The sequence below is a fragment of the Bombus affinis genome, chromosome 13, assembly GCF_024516045.1.
Source record: "Bombus affinis isolate iyBomAffi1 chromosome 13, iyBomAffi1.2, whole genome shotgun sequence".
In the NCBI taxonomy this organism is placed as follows: Eukaryota; Metazoa; Arthropoda; class Insecta; order Hymenoptera; family Apidae; genus Bombus; species Bombus affinis.
In genome coordinates, this window is record NC_066356.1 from 1,236,189 (window position 1) to 1,252,946 (window position 16,758).

Sequence of the window (16,758 nt, forward strand, 5' to 3'; positions counted from 1 at the left end):
TCCTGTTTTATTTGTACGTTCGCTCGTTTCTTTCTTTCAATTTTCTCTCAGAAAAGAAGTCGATGTGAGAATGTGTAATATTTCCACGAATAAACATTCCAGTGCTAATATTATACTTGTAATTGCAATTGATCGAGAATGACGCACTTAATTTATTTATTCCCACTTTTCTCACTTTTGTATCGAACATCTACTCAACACGCAGAAACATGTGCTTCATTTTTATCGTATGTTATTCAACGTAACGCACAATCTTTTCCAATCGAGGATGATCCCACTTTGCTTGATTATTATTTACTTTAATCGAGCGAAAAAATAACTTTGAAAATAATCTTGCCTCGTCGACATTCTTAAAAGTTTTAAATATTTTACTTTAAAATATGCATCACAGCGAAAACATCGACAAGTAGTTCCAAATAAGGATCTAGAAATCCTGTTATTCCTGTAATTCGATTACAACTATCTCTTTATAATTATTTGACTTCGAATTAAGGGTCCAAGCTTTTTTCAGGTTCCTATTTCGTTGTTTCAAATCAGGATCTTGGCCCGTGGATCCTTCTACATCTTCTTCTTTGCAATGCTTTCCTGTATTTCATTCCATTCATCTTCGCTGATGCTCACACTATTCTCCATACACGTGTACACGGCTTTCAAGTCAGATATAGGTGGAGTAAATGAGAGAAGGAAGCTACGTTTCCACGTCGACACGTGGAATCCCATCGTAGAAAATTACGCGAATTTATACCACGTCTGTCGTTTCAAGCCCGGCTCATCCGTCCGCGAATTGGACTTTCTGCCAGAAACTCGAACGATAAAGAACTCAGTTTGTCACACGTCAAACGATACCGAGATTTGATTTTTTTGAAAGGGTCAAATGGAGCATCGGTGAAAAGCTTGGACACACGGCTTGATAAGAAACGTGTTCTCTGGTTTTCTGCATTATTTAATTTAATGATTTAATTAGCTTCGCTAAATTTACTTCGATCGCTTCGCCTCTATTATTCTTAAACGTTCTTATCACGTTTATCAATATTTTTGTCTGCCGTTTTTATATTTTATTTACAAAGAATTCTCTGCCTTGTAATTAAATTATCCAATTTATTTTAAGACCGTAGTCTTTGCATCTTGACGTCATCAAATAATCACAATTTCGCGAGAATTTTAATTCCATATTATCGAGTCTAGAATTAAAGCTATTCGCCAAGGAAAATGTCAACAGAATGAATGTGGAGAACTCGAGAAACGTTTTATCTCTATGAATAAGCGAGAAAATGTTTCACTCTTCAGATTAGAAAGATGTTGACCGAATTTCACGTGATTTCCGTGAATGTCAAATGTACACTGCTTTCGGAATATTTTATAATACATTGTGTCGGATCGCCGCGACGACGCCGACATGGGCATTGTCCCGTTTGTTTTCGAGATGAAATTTTGAAAAGCTGCAGCGCTCTGAAAGACCTATAGAACGAATTTCTCAAGGAACAGCGTGCGCAGAAGGCGATCACGCGAATTAGAAGATGCCAATTCTTATGGTTCCCAAGAGAGATTGCCGAATATATATTTTCCTTCTTTTTCGGACGTCTGTTTATAGCGGAACAACAGGGAACGAATATCTTCGATAAAATACCGTTTTACCTTATAAGGACGGACACGGTACAATTCTTATTATTTCGATATTTTTCGTAGTATTCTTTCTATCGTCATAAGCGATCGCGAAGAGACAGAATGTTCAAATAAATTTGTCAAGCAATTTCTTTTGATTTTAGAGCATCTGGAGTGGAAACATCATACATTCGAAAATTAAAGAAATAAACTAACGGTAAAAATAAGAGATCGTCTCATAAAGGAAAAAGGAAAAAAAGAAAGGAAATCTATAAATTTCATCAAACGCCGTTCAAGCCCCCTGTGGACAATTATCTTGGTCAATTGAGGGCGGACGTTCGTCGAGTCCTTCCCTGGGCAAAAATTAACGTCGTCTATCGGGTTATTCCGTCGTCTTATACCTCCCAGAGACATAATCTAATTTCCCGGCGCGGAACAAACCTTCGTTCTGTGCGTTTCTCCGAAAGAAGAAAAACCTGGAATCGCACGTGAGTTCGTGTGTGAGCGCGCGAGTACACGGATTAGGGGATGTCTTATACAGAGGCAAATTATATTAGTCCCTCGGGATTTTCTCGTGTATGTTTCCCGCACAGTTTATACCTTTTTCGTGAGAGATGCGCGAAAAGTATTGCCCGTCGTTTTCGCCTTCTCAATTTCGTCTGTGGATGCAAGAAAAAACATAAAAGACCGCGATCAAATATCGACCAGAACACGGGAGAAAATCGTAATTTGCATTTCAATTGAAATCGCTATTTTTAATGATACCGATAGGATTCAAGTTATTAGGGTTAACGGAGACTTCTTCCCCCTCGAAGATCCGCGTTCTACGTGATCCGCGTTAATTAATGCTCGGGGCACAACCACGACTTGAAATCTGAATAGGATTCTTTCTTATCGATGGATTTCGGACGCTTTAGAATTTTTTTTCTTTTGTTTTTTGTTTTTTTTTTTAATAATTGAAATAGAAATAGAAGACTTCAATTTTATGAAATAACCCATAATCTATAGAACTGAATAATTGTTCTTTATTTTCAGATTTTTAAAACTGTAATACTAATCACGTAACTTCATATTATTTCCATAACACAATATATGCTCATTAGCGAATGTTTTATGAGTTTGTTGGCTACAGTACTTTCCGGACCAGCAAATTCACGGTTTGTTCTGTAATTTCGATTACAGGTATAGTAATTCCAGTTACTCGGGAGATTGATGGAAACTGTATAATTCGTAGTATGAAAAGTGATAACAATGGTAACGATGGAAGTTTTGGGAAAATGTATTTCAACAGGAAGTAGGAGGGTCGAGAACGGGTTGAGTGAGTAGGGTTGAATTCTCATTTGACGCTAGAAGTAGAGAATCACAATGCATTTTATCGGGATCGCTGAATAATTTATACAACTCGTGACGCAAACGAAATCAGCTCATCATTTTAGTCGCATTCAATTCCGAATCTATTGTAAAAGTAACCATTAATAATATCTTCTAGGTCACGTTAACCGTTTTGCCAGTCCAACTATTAATCAGAGTTATTTCCATTTATATCATAATTTCGCGGATGCCCGGCAATGGGCACGCGAGATAATCTGCATGTGAATATAACGAATTTGCACCTGCGTTTACGAAGTGTTTCGTTTATTCGCCTCGTATATCTCCGCCACCGCATCAGTGAAATTTATTAAATCGTGCTTACGAGGTTAACTAGTTCGAATATATGAAATTCCTTTTCCAATTTTTCTTTCCATTTTTTTTTTTTACATACTATCATCTTAGAAATAGATGTTTTTTTATTTGTATCCAGTTATGTGAGACAATTTTTCAAAGAAACAAGCTTATTAAATATCCTCTTCCAAGGATTTATATTAATTCACGTGAAAGTAACAAATATTTAAGTAAAATAGCGTTACATCTCATCATATTTTCGTTATGTTCTCAGTTAGTATTTTTCGAATTGCAAACTTTTTGTTCTTTATGACGTTGGTTGCCTACGGTTCATTCAAAGTGCTATCAAATAAATCAGCATCGTTGCTTAGACTATTCGCGTGATTTTGCTCACTGAATCTGGCTGTGTTTGAAATTTACTGGAGCTCCGGTGCACGCTCCTAAAGTACAAAATGGCGTTATATAGTTACAAAGTTACTAAACTTGCGGCACGTTTTTTTAGTAACTCATGGGACTTCGTGTCAAAATTGGTCCTCGTATGCGTTTCGAATAGTAACGAAAAGACCGAGTCTCTCAAATTTATCGCCGTCTCCGAGCGATATATTTTTCCCTTTCCTTCCTTCGTAATTCATAAATTAATTACTGGAAATACATATTGACGATATTAGTTAGAGAGCACAGACAGTAATTCAAGAAAACTTCAGAGAGTTCTCTGGCTCTTGTAATTAACTTGAACTCAACTTCATTCCAACTACATAATTCCTCACAGACTCCTACAAAGTCGCTTACAATTACGCTGCATTAATTTTCAAACGCGAGAGTTCCATACGTAGTTTAATCTTTGCTGTATTTAAACAAAATCTCAGTAGAAATCATTCCTTTTCCCATCAAGCTACTGTACATTATACCGTTCCTAGAAATATTCTACCTTCTAAGCGACCCAACTAAGAATCTTGTCGCGAGCTTAAAATATCGAAAATCCAACGCCACTCGACAAGGAGATTTCCTGCCTGAAATCGGTGAATATCGACAAATACAACTGAAACTCTCCTCTTCCATTCCGTATATTTCAATCACGGCTCATATTTCATTCATCAATCGGTCGATTTACACCACGCATTCAATTACAACCGCGTCGATTATCGCGTGCACGCGTTTGCATTCCGGTCGAACGCGGCCGCGCCGCGTCGCCATCCACGTCGTTGCATATTACATCGGGAGGTTCCCAAGCGAGCGTTAAAGCGCACTGCCGCGGCAACGAACTCCGTGTCGAACGGTTCGTCGCACTTTGTTTTCCACACCGGACGATATTTTCCCAGTGTTCTTCGCTAGGAAAAGCACGATGCCGTGTGGTCCCTCTGTCTCGTCCAGTTGCATATATCCTCGGGGCAACAGCGATCGACTGGCAGTTTCGTCGGTTCTTCGGGTTTTCGCACGCGAAACTTCCCTCTACAGAACCGAAATCATAGCCTGGCCACGGAACCGAAAGTTGAGCCACGTGTGTGAGATAAATCGACGGGACACATGCCGGAATCCGCAACTGACGTGTCGAGTTTCGCGTAGTTCCCCCGGCGAATAAAGCGGATCCACGGCCGAGCTCTACGATTTTCACACGTCCGCGAACGCTTCGGGTAGTACCAGTTGCTCTTGTTCGACTACGATGCGGTACAGGTTTCATGGAGATTGCGGTATTAAAGGCGATACATTGTCCCACCGACACTGGTCATCCACGCTTCCAAGCTATCTTCGTCTCTCTGTCACGATCAACTTGAAATTGCACGTTTGTTGTGAATTTTCCATGCCTCTTCAGATCGTTTCATAGATGATATTGGTAAAGAAAACATACAATCTTGACGCGGTAGGCATCGTGCGATCGGATGTTGCACGTGGAACGGTCGAGCGTTTGAGATTAAAGAGCGAAGAAAAAAGTGTGACGATAGAGAACTTTGGATGTATCTCTTAATTTATTCAACCTGGTTTTGGTAACTTTCTTTAATCTTGAACAACGTTTCGCTTATTGGATGAAAGAAATTGATTACTGATTGTTACGGAACCTTATAACGTTACACTGAATTGTATCGAGTTCGCCGCAGTAATCGATATTTCTGTAAGTCGAATATACAATTGGAATTGAAGCGAATCGGTATTATTCGTGTCTTGCCCGCGTGTTGCGTGCAATTGCATAACCGTTTGATCAAGTTCACACTTCTCTCTGTAGAGTTGGAACTCACAAATTAAGCAATGCTGAACCGTTTTCCATAATTATATATCCGGAATCCAAAATGTGGCGCGAAATTGTAAAAGCTTCAAATATAGAATCGGTTCTCTTGGGATGCAATTTTATACGAGATATAAAATCGATAAAATGACTAGTTTATTTCAGTCTTAATAAGAGTATTAGATATAGCGTTCTTATGGTTATCTTCGTATTCTTATACATGCTTCAGGAAACGGTTTTTGAATCGGAATTAGTGGACAAATCGAATGAATTAGAACTGAAAGAAGGAAAAGAGAAGGCGAAAGGAAATGACAGATCTTCTTTAGTCATTTTCGAAAATGAACGGGAATACACGTCGCATTATTTTATTATTCTTCAGTGTCGATGACAATCGCTGGTCGATGGGAGCTGCTGTAGCCGCGGAACGCGAGAATTTCGACGCGTTATTATCGCGGGTGATTTAATCATTCTCGAGTTATTAATGCACGCTATTAACGTTTTATTTTCATTATCTAATTCCCCGTGAAATCACCGCTAATTAAAAGTGCTTGTCGCGGAGAACACGAGCTGTGTTGTAACAATTACCGCGAAGTTTGTAATTAACTGGCGCATTTGTACAGCTTTAGAAATACGCCTTTTTTTTAACAGTTGTTTAACGCAGTTAAACTCAGGATATTAAGCAATAAGAGAAGTATCCATATCGTGTTTCCGGTAATAACATAGATTACATTATTCATTTGAATTGTATATTTAGGATGGCTAAGCGATTACAATTTCGTCCTGCAATTAATTTACGAAGGAAAGTGCGAATTCTCTTTCGGTCGTGTTTGTGTTTAACAATATTAAATTATTATAATACTACAGGTTGGATGTGTAATCTCGTAAATGATAAGGGATAGATGCTATCCGTTTCGTTACAACTTTCTATGTACTCTCCTTTCTTCGAGTCATTACTTTATTTATTCACCAGTTTAGTTTTTACTTTATCGTGTTTTCCATGCGAATAATATCATGAAGAAGATCGCATTATAGCGTGAAAGCTTTGATACTTTAATCGTTCATTTTATATTTTGCGTTCAAAGTTTGCACGAAATTCGGTGACGTTAACAGTACAGAAATTCTACGGATTCCATTCGAAATTCTAGTCTCGCGTCATTTTATTATCCTTATCAGCGTCACTGGCAATTAGAATTACATTTAGTACAGCGCAGCGTCCAGGGATGCATCGCTGCAGCTAGGTGCTAGATTTGACGCATTAGCTCTCCGCGAAATTTAATCATACTCGAGGACAAATTTTTATTGATACTTGAACCACAACGCGGCCTTGCGCTGCCGCGATATTGTCGTCGCCACGGCGGCGGTATATGCGGGGTAATCTATCAAGAACAAACCACTTAATCAAATTCTCCATGATTAAGGGGATGGAACAATTTTCTAGATAAAAGTGAAACCTTGCCCATTTTTTTTTTTTTTTTTTCTTGAGGATGATTGAGATGATTTTTTATAGCTTACTATATTATTCTCTATAGAATTAAATTAGCCGTTTGCCACATAAATAGCGGAGAAAGAATGAAAGGTGGAAATGGTGAAAAGTTGACGAAGTCATAAGAAGAAAATTCCTAGTATTTCTATTTTATCTAAAAAGTGTTGTATCCCTTCGGAATAATTATGGACAGAAAAATCATCACACCTCGAGCGATGTGTTGTTGTACCTTTAACAAACGAAGAAGATAATTACGTATTCTATTTTAGTTGAAGCACGCAATACAATACAAGCGTACGACACCCAACTGCACGATTCTACCGAAATGAAACTGCTCCAGTTTCTGTGCAGTGGAAATGAAAAGTACTTAAACTTTATAGCATCCCTTATCTAGCCGCAACTGAAATCAGAAATCAGCCCGTCATTCCTGACACTGGATAGAAAATAACGCCTTTCTGAAACGCCGTTTAAGTCAAATTTTTAGAATACAAAGAGCCAATATTCCCTTTGTTGTAACTTGATATCCAATATGTTGTATCTTTTTACCATACACGTATATGCATACAAATATTACACAAGTGCATTAAGAAGCAAATGCTATCGCTACGTGTAGAAAATATTTATAATAATAGTGATATTAATAGGTATCTAATAATGTTTATTATAATATCAACGATTTATTGTCCTTTGTTACACAGTAGAAAAATTACAATTGACTATTAAACAGAAAAACGTTAACAGTTATGATAAACGTAGAATGAAGTTAAACTTCTAATACGACTTAGCAAATTCAGCGCCAAATATCGTACAAACATAAAACATAAAGTTAAGTCTAAATTACAAGTTGAATCACGTGGAGGTAAAGGATCGTCTAAATAACGAAGTGGATTTATCAAAGAAGTCAAGTACGTCGCAAAAACGGTTTGCAGATTAACAAATCTGATTAGAACAGTTATTTTGACCGTATAATGTTAGGTATGTCTCGAACTTGTAGAAAGTATGGGAAAAATAGTATGGGAAAAAGGCAGTGCGCAGAAATATGAGAGTTAGACATGCGGAGAATATTCGGAGAACAGGTGTATGATAATAAGATCATAATTATGGCAATAGGTAAACACAGCGAATCGGTATAATATGAAGCAAATCTAAGAAATTTGTGCTATATAATTTCAATCGATGCGATATGATTTTTAAAATAGGGACACCATATTACGGAACTGTACTGTGTTGCAGGTCAAACTTGAGATACGTATATCTGAGAGTATAAAGCAATAAGCGATTGGTAACGGCGGAAGAGTCTTCAGAAGTACGGTAGCGAGAGTTCTAGAGAGTTTGAAGAGCAGAGTTCGTTATGGTAATATAGTGTGATTAAAAGGACAGAGAAAATAATACCAAGATCGCGAATATTATTGACTGAGAATAATAGTATATTGTTAAAAGAATACCTATATATAATGGTACTATTCTTACGACTAGAGCGAATATGGCGTTTATACATCATACTTATAGCTATGCTATATTTTATATATCAAACGTTAACTTATTGGTTGAATAGGTGGATCTGTTAAGACAATGCATCACATACTCTTAAGATCATCGGCGTATAGGCGAGATTTACTATTAGGTTGTCCGGAAAGTATATTTCTTCTACAGACACGTCTTTCACAATAACGCATTTTTATACAAACATGAAACCTAATCTGTCGAACGTTGTGATCTTTAGTTTAATAAAGCAAAATGAATCATGGTAATTCGATAAAATAATATAAAACGGAAAATGTTGTGCATCCATTATTTCCTTATAAAACGAAAGAAACTCTTCGGACGACTTAATATATAAAAATATGTCAGAAATGTCGCGAATAAACAAGATAAAAAAGAGTAGACCAATATGAGGATCTCAAGGTACACCAGAACGGATAGCAATTTCCTTAGAGAAACGATGGTTGACGTTTACGATTCGAATAGTTAAAAAGCTAGAAAGCCGAGAAAGAAGATTGGCACGAAGACCATGAGCGTTAAGTTTAGATAAGAGTACAAGGATTGTTAACAGTGTCGAATACCTTACGCGTGTCGGTGTAAATAGCATCTATCCAGAGCTCTTTTTCAATGCAGACAGATAAAAATCTCTCTAACAAGGAAGAGAATTTGTGATAATGGAATGACCAGACAATTATATTCCAATATCTGCTTCGTTTCATATACTTTCTCCAATTAACGTTTCAAAGCAGAAAGAAGGACTGTCGATGATTATAATACGGATCCACTTTACAAAGGGTTAAAGTGTTCTCAAAACAGTGGGAGAAAATTTTTAACGCGAACTTGAAGGTCCGCAGGGTACAGCCTTTAGTTCTTTAGAAAGTGACAATTATCAGATTAAAATCCTGACCCGGTGTTCGAGTAAAGATGGAACGCCTTCCTTCCCTTTACCCGTGCTCCAGGTTTGTGCAGTAGAACAAATTTTGTGAATCTTTGATTTAATTAATTCCTTTTGGTTCGTGTTTAAAATGGTAGAAAATTAACGTGGCGAAAGAGCCGAGCGAGACTCGAAGAAAGCGCTCTGCAAACTAAAGAAATATTTTATCGAGGATAGCGAATAGTTTACCGTCCTCTTTGAATATTATTATCGGGTCTGATTAAAGGGATCTCCTCTCTCTTGGCCAATAATTTTATACAATCAATCTCGATTGTTAATACACTCCATCATCAGACGAGCGAACATCGAACAGTGTTTTCTTATTCGATTAGGTAGAATTGATTTCTTGAACTGCGGTAATTTTAGAAAAATCAAATGTTTTACCAGCCTTCTGTTTGTCAAGAAACTGACTAATGAACGAAATACACAAAATACCAAGAATCTAATACACATTTCTATCCTTCCAAAACGAAAGATCACGTATCAACGAATTAACCAGCAACGAATCAAGGTACACAGTGTACACGGTTCAACAGGCACGATTCCTGCCACGGGTAAGGTGCAACAAATTCGACAAAGTTTCGTTATTACGAGCTAAACGACAGGTCGAGCAGAAATCGTTAGTGTATGATCTATATTAGCCACGGTACGGGATGAGAGGCGGAACGAGGCGCGACAAGAAGCGTGTGTAGAAAAGCAACACGCTAGTAATTTTCCATTTTATGGACCAAGACAGGACGTTGGCGGGGCCGTTGCCAAAGCTATTTCCAGGCAGCAACGCTGACTTTGCTTCGTCGTACTCTCGGGTTTCTTCTCAGCTGTTCGTCGAGATCCGCGTGCAGCACGCGCCCCGTAATACCACGAGACGTAGCCAAACGTCCGTTCTTATGGTTTCGTCGAATTAGTTTCAACTGGCGTAGCGCAATTGTCAGAGATAAAGTCACAAAACGGCTCTTTAGAATGGCAATTGCCGGCTGCTGACGATAGCTGTACGTGAATACTAATTGCCCTTGCCACTTATGATCCTCGATTACACCATGATCCTTGATTATTGCAGTCATTTTGGTGACTCCGAGCGAAGCGATGCCGTTTTGTTTCGCCGTTTTTTCCCTTGAATCCGTTTGCGAGTCTTCCGTCTCGATTATACGATTCTTTCAGTTTCACTCGATTAGAAGGTTCGCAGCGAACAAAATATAAAGAAAAATATAAAGGAGAATCTATATGGACATGATGGAATTGATTGGTTTTATAAAATAATATACGCGCCGTTCCTTTCGATAACTCTTTACGATTTATCATAACCTTTTATTATTTGGCAAGTAATATTATTCGTACTTGGAGAAAAGCAGGCAGTATCGTATTTCGCCGTGGTAGATGATTTTCTACATTATTGCTCACGGTATTTAACACCTTCCTGAAATTTGGCCCGTGCAGAAATAACCGGGAGCGTAACGTGTCTCGTAAAATCCGCGGTGTGACTCGACACGGTCTGTAGCTTTTCCGTGTTTCGTTTTTGAATTAGAACAAGGTCTTTGTCTATGAGTCATTCTATTTCGAATCGAGCGAACGCACGGTGCAACTATAACTCGGGTCTGGATGTAATCCAATACGATGCATATGTTTAAAATTACAGCGAAACCGTCGACGTGTTATTCACTTTTTCTATCTGTCCATCTAATCACCTTAGAAATTAATGATTACGCGATACGGTGGCTTCATATGGCTGGATTCATTAAGATTTATTTGACGTTTACGATCACAGACGTCGGAAATAATACCAATGTAAAGATGAACAATGACATATAATAACTATCACGTCTAAGATTAGGTATCTTTAAATCCATCGTTAATGTACGGTGATAGTGTATTTCGTTTCCTATATAACATTGGGATTTCCAACGCAACATTTGTTTCGTGTCTTACGGAAGGAAACATAAAGCGTAATTAATTATTTTGATTCGAGTAATTAATTAATGTTCAATTTAATGGAAGCTTTATAATTACTTGGCGTTTGCGAGCGTGCTTATGAAATTTAAATTTATAAAATGCATTATGTAAGACATAATTAGGCGCCTGAACATAAATCATATTTTTTATTCGATAATTTCTTGAATACTCGCTCCGATAGACGAGATATGTCGCTTCATTCAAATACAGAATTTTTTGGTCGAATCAGAACCATTCGTCAACGATATACGAAAATTCGTTTGATGCGTCGCGAAAATTTTACCTGCTTACCTTTGTCCATTACGGGAAAAGTTGATCAGATGAGTGGGTTAGTTTTTATCAGAGAAAAGCGAATCGTTCTGTGCGACTCTCTTCCGTGGTATAGACTCAAGGGGGTTACAGGATTTTCATTCGCCACGCGTGTACGACGCGAAAACACTAGAATTTCGTTAAGTATCGCGATTCCGAGGCTGTACACCCATTAGAGTGCAGGGTACAAAGGTTAGAGCTCTAGACTTTCGTTGTTCACTCAGTAGGTACTGCCTAATTCCGCAATTTTCCGTTTCTTTTTTTTCATGTTTCTCTCTTCTTTTTGTATTTCCTTTTCTCCTGCGTTAGTAATTAACTCAAAAATGCTAACACCGTGGAACACGGAGAGCGTAACGGCATCCTAGAGTCGGCACTTTTTAAATTTTTCCTTCTTCTTTTTTCTTTGTTCTCCTTCTCTGTTTTCCTGGTGCACTCTCCTTTACGTGTGCATTGTGGGCGCATAAAATTCCAGGTATCTCGTAGCACAACCAATGTTATGTTAATACTACGCGCATTAATTGAATACTTCGTTTAGTAACCGGACAAGGAACTGTCGACGCGGTCTACGCGACGAAGAAAAAAGAAGAAAAGGAAATGAAAAACGATGCAATTATCTGGCCTTTGATAGGTCTACGGCATTAATAAAGCAGAGAGTAAACCGGGTAATTTCTAATCAACGAACGGCGAACGTTGGGAAACTAGCAAACTAGCAAACGTCCGGGAAATTCTTTTGAAAGATGAGAGTTTGAACGTGTAATGCTGTGTATATACGCGGGATAATTATAGCGTTGGTCGTTTTGCTTTTCACTTGTTTCGTGTAACGTTTGATACTACGTATAACCTGGTTTGGTTGTCTTCCTTTTAGCTCGCTGGATTTGTCGATCGCGTGCCTTGTAATCCGGTTTAATTAAATAAAAAGTAAACCTGCGAATGGTGAAATATTTAGGAGTTTGGTCGGTATCTCAGTGCAATTACTTATTACCTTTATAACACTTCTTTAACCTATTGATTCATTTACGCAACTGGTTCTGTGAGACACTTTTTCCTTAAAACATCTGAGATTGGGTAATTGCGATAAACATTTGTTACTTAATTGGTGATCGCCAGTAGATTAATCGCGGTTGATGACGGTTCTGCTAGCGATCGTGTATAATGGGTATCCGATAGGTCGAAAGTTAGGCGTATCAATCTGTCTTAACCACATGCTCGACATGCAAGGCTAATGATTCATCTCAATCTCCACCATTTTCGTAATTTCCAGTATAACGTGATCAAATATAATGTAATAAGAAAATGGTTCACTATTAAAGTTACAATACTTCGATGGTAAAAAGGTAACTAGTAACGGAGAAAACAATTAAGAAAATTTAAATCATCTTAGATGTAGATCTCCAGAAAATTTTCTTTTGAGGAATCACATTTTATTGTGTATTATACGTTCGTCCGAATAAAAGAATCATAAATTTTGAATTCGTAGCAACGAAGCGGAAACAAAATGGTCCTTAAATCTGTTGTCAAAACACTATCCTGATAGTCGTCGCTTTTATCCATTTCGCCTTTAGTCTCCGTTCAACCCTTGCGTTGTGTGTGCGCAAAACGTGATTCGTCGAAAAGCTACGTTCCTTATCCCGCAATTGTTACGACAGGGTGCACGGAATTTTACACGATATTCAGAAATTTACAGATAATTAAAGAAAAATGATAGTGCTCTTCTGTGTTATACTTAAGTTGGTTGAAAAATTACTTGAACTTATACATTGTATTAAATTCATGCGATTACATTCGATGACCTTCTTCCGATCTCCTACCACTAATTCCAGCAATCTTTGTGAGAAACGAAGTTTTATTCACTTTTTTTCTAGGTGGAACAATGTCGCTACTTCTATTCTCGTTCTCTTTCGTATCAATACTTATACATCGAAATTTAACTCATTTTCACTGCTGCTTATAATGTAACTCTCACTTCTGCCTTTTCGTTTTGGCACTGATTTACAAATTATAAAAGAATAAAAAATTATGCATCTTTCTGGGAGGAGAACAACGTTTTATCGCTACCTTTTGTTACAAGAAGATTTTTCATTTCTTTTCTACTTTTTTTCGTGCAACGCGAAGGCAAAACTTCAAAAAAACATATTTTTTAAAAAATGTTGAGCTTGTGTAATTTCGTGCTATATAGTCACCATTTTTGTGTCTCCTTAAAGGGGAATCCGCGTTGTTCACTAGATTTACGATGCTCTTCAGAGGGGACAGCCGAGTGCGAAGGGTTAGTTGGTGTTAGACGTTGTTTGTGGAGCACTGAAACAATACCTTATGGCGAATATTTTCTAAACTATCGCAAAAGTAAATATCGCTGGAGTCTAATAGATCTCTTTTTGCCAATCACGAATTAAATGTGTTCGTGCGATTAACAATCTGTCATAATCAGGAACGTTCATCTATCAGTAAAGGTAAATACTTCTCCCCAATCAATAATACAAAATTCCGAGCCCTTTCTCCTCCATCCCGCTTATCAAACCATCAAACCAAGAAGTCAATAGTCGTGCCCTAAATTACGTCTTATTTATACGAAAGGTACACACAACGCATGAAATGTCACAAATTACTATCATCTATAGGAGTTATCTACGGAAGTTGTCGTGGAATCTGCGACACGTGGTCTCATTATCTCATAGCCTGTCAACATGAAATTATAACCATAAGCTGGTCTCGCTGGCGGGGACAAAAGAGGAAGAATACCCCAAGAGGGTTGTTGGATGCAAAGAGAGGGCGAGGATCCAGGTTACGTAAGCTCGAGAGCACGTGTCACGAGAGTCCAATAGGCCGCTGCTCTCTTTATTCCTTTCGTTCTTTCTCGTGCCAGAGCTTCGTTAACCTTGCCAGCAATAGCGGCAGGCAACAGGCGGTTTCGCCTGCTGCTTCGTTAGAGATAGTATGGATGAATGCACGGAATAATTGAGAGCATCGCGCGGCTTTAATTCGAATTCTTAATTACGATTCTATCCATAGTGTATATTTGTATGTACTATGCGCCATGTATATTCGTGTTTCGAATTGAAAAGACGCGAAGCCTGCTTTTCTTCGTTAGGAGTACAACTCCTCCAGGTCTCGACACCTCCGAAGGATATTTATATAACCCAATTTTCGAAGCGTTCCGCGATGGTAAATAGCAGCGCCGGGGCTGTCCCTTTCATCCCCCTGTTGTCCGAAAATATTTGCACGGACAAACACGACCAGACGGTTTCCCATTAACCGGTGTACAGAAAATGAAGGAGAAAAAAGTGGAACTGTCTTTTTTTTTCTTTCAGCGAGAGAACTTACGCCGCGTTGCAGTGGGAATTTTAAACTGCTGCCTGGCTGCCCGTTCGACTGGGCTGGACTTTAGAGCTGGAGAATATACATGGTGAAAGTTTTGGTGAGTGTTCATTGAATTCTTGTCCCAATTGTTTTTTTTTTTCCGAAGATTTATGCAGCGATTGTTATGAGATGAATATGTATATCGATTTATCCTGCTATCGCGTTGAAACATGGTAAATAGACTATTGTTAGTTTAATAAAATCAGTGGCATGAGGCGAATTAGATATCTGATATTTCTGCAAATAATTCATTAAATAGGTCAGAAAATTGGAAATAATTTCTGAAATTTATTAAAATAACCATTGAAACATTTGAACTGAAGGTGAGAAGATGCAAATGAAAAGTGCATGTCTGTTATAAAATCAGCCCAAGCCCACGATACTCCTATTTCTTCAACGTTAACTATCGCATAAAACTTCCTTCACTGTTCCACGAAACATTTTTTTTCTTTTCTTCCCCGTATCGCTTAAACATTCAGGCAACAAATCCTCCATAGAAAAGAGCTTCCGCTTATCGTGGAAAATTTCACGCGGCTCCATTCCTGCTCGTTTGATCCGACGCAAGAATATCCTACAATTCCAGTTGTACAATTCTTAACGTCTCGATCCACGGGGAAGAGAGGAGCACAAAGCGATTCGCGGCGAAGGCTTCCTGTTTACGTGCAAATTTTACGCGTGCATCTCTCTTATTCCGGCCGCTGTTCCGGAAAGTGCAGTCGCTTGCGGTTGAAATGCGTGCCACGGAAACGTTGATACACTTTTGCGAAGTGTTCTCTGCCTCCATGTTTCCGCACACCATGCACGTATACGTGCACACACATGGAAAATACATACAGGCACGGCAATTCTCTGCCTCTTAATGTCGCGCGCCCGCGTACAATGTGCCAAGCGTGTTGTTGCGTTCGTTCGGAGAATTTCACGATGCAAGCTCCCGAGTATCAGTGTAACTGCTGGCAAACGAACCGTTTCAACGAACATTCGCGTTTCAAAATTACGAATACGCTAAGCATTGCCCTGCTTGGAAAAATTTCTAGAACGAAAGATGTTGCACCGCTGGTCATACCGGTCATATGGACCAACGATCATCGCGAAATTGTTCCGAGGAAATGTAACTGATGAATTCGAAATTGCCGATCAAACATCGATCATGCATTTAATGCGAATAAATATTAAACGAGCTGCCTCTCTTTGCTTCTACGTACTCTGCAAGCTACACTCGCATATACGCAGAATATTATGAATATTCATTAAGGTATAAGCGGTGATAAAAATCGTGCCGAGTACGAAAATGAAAAATTACAGCGCGTATAAATATGGATGGCGGTGTTAATTGTTTGGACGAAAGGAAGCGAAAAGAACACGCATACGATTCGCCCGTTTTTTCCCGGGTTTTTGTTTTTTAACCGATTTTCGTGTTATTGTCAAAGCTGGCGGAAAATTGGTTTGCATAAAGATCGATCGGTAATTTTTCATCGATGTGTAATTTTTGGAATTTTTTTTAGTTTGTATATAAACATCACCAATGGCAAACGGACAGTGTAGAATTTGATTTGATATTCAACCTCTTAATCTATCATCCGGTCTTTCTCGGATACTTGTCTTTAGGTGGCACTCCTCTCCGGTAACTGATCAATCAGAACCGATTACAGTGATTATTTATTCTTCCAGCGAACCAAACTGTATTAAATCTCTTTAACGAAATTAATCCGTTTAACTGAAATTTAAAATCTCTTTAATTATGTCGAATTATTTTCCCCCGGTAAAGAA

General features: G+C 38.3%; 1 protein-coding gene across 3 annotated transcripts in view; it reads left to right on the forward strand.

Moving 5' to 3' along the window:
- Positions 1–16,758, forward strand: part of LOC126923003 (uncharacterized) — a 248,788-nt gene that overhangs the window by 105,913 nt on the left and 126,117 nt on the right. For 2 of the 3 annotated variants that reach the window (XM_050735983.1, XM_050735984.1), the window contains one exon: positions 14,943–15,049. The exons of the other annotated variant lie outside the window; for it this stretch is intronic. In XM_050735983.1, coding sequence (XP_050591940.1) covers positions 15,035–15,049 — 15 coding nt within the window. In that variant the 5' untranslated portion in view covers positions 14,943–15,034. The remainder of the gene's footprint in view (positions 1–14,942; positions 15,050–16,758) is intronic. 3 annotated transcript variants of the gene reach the window in all.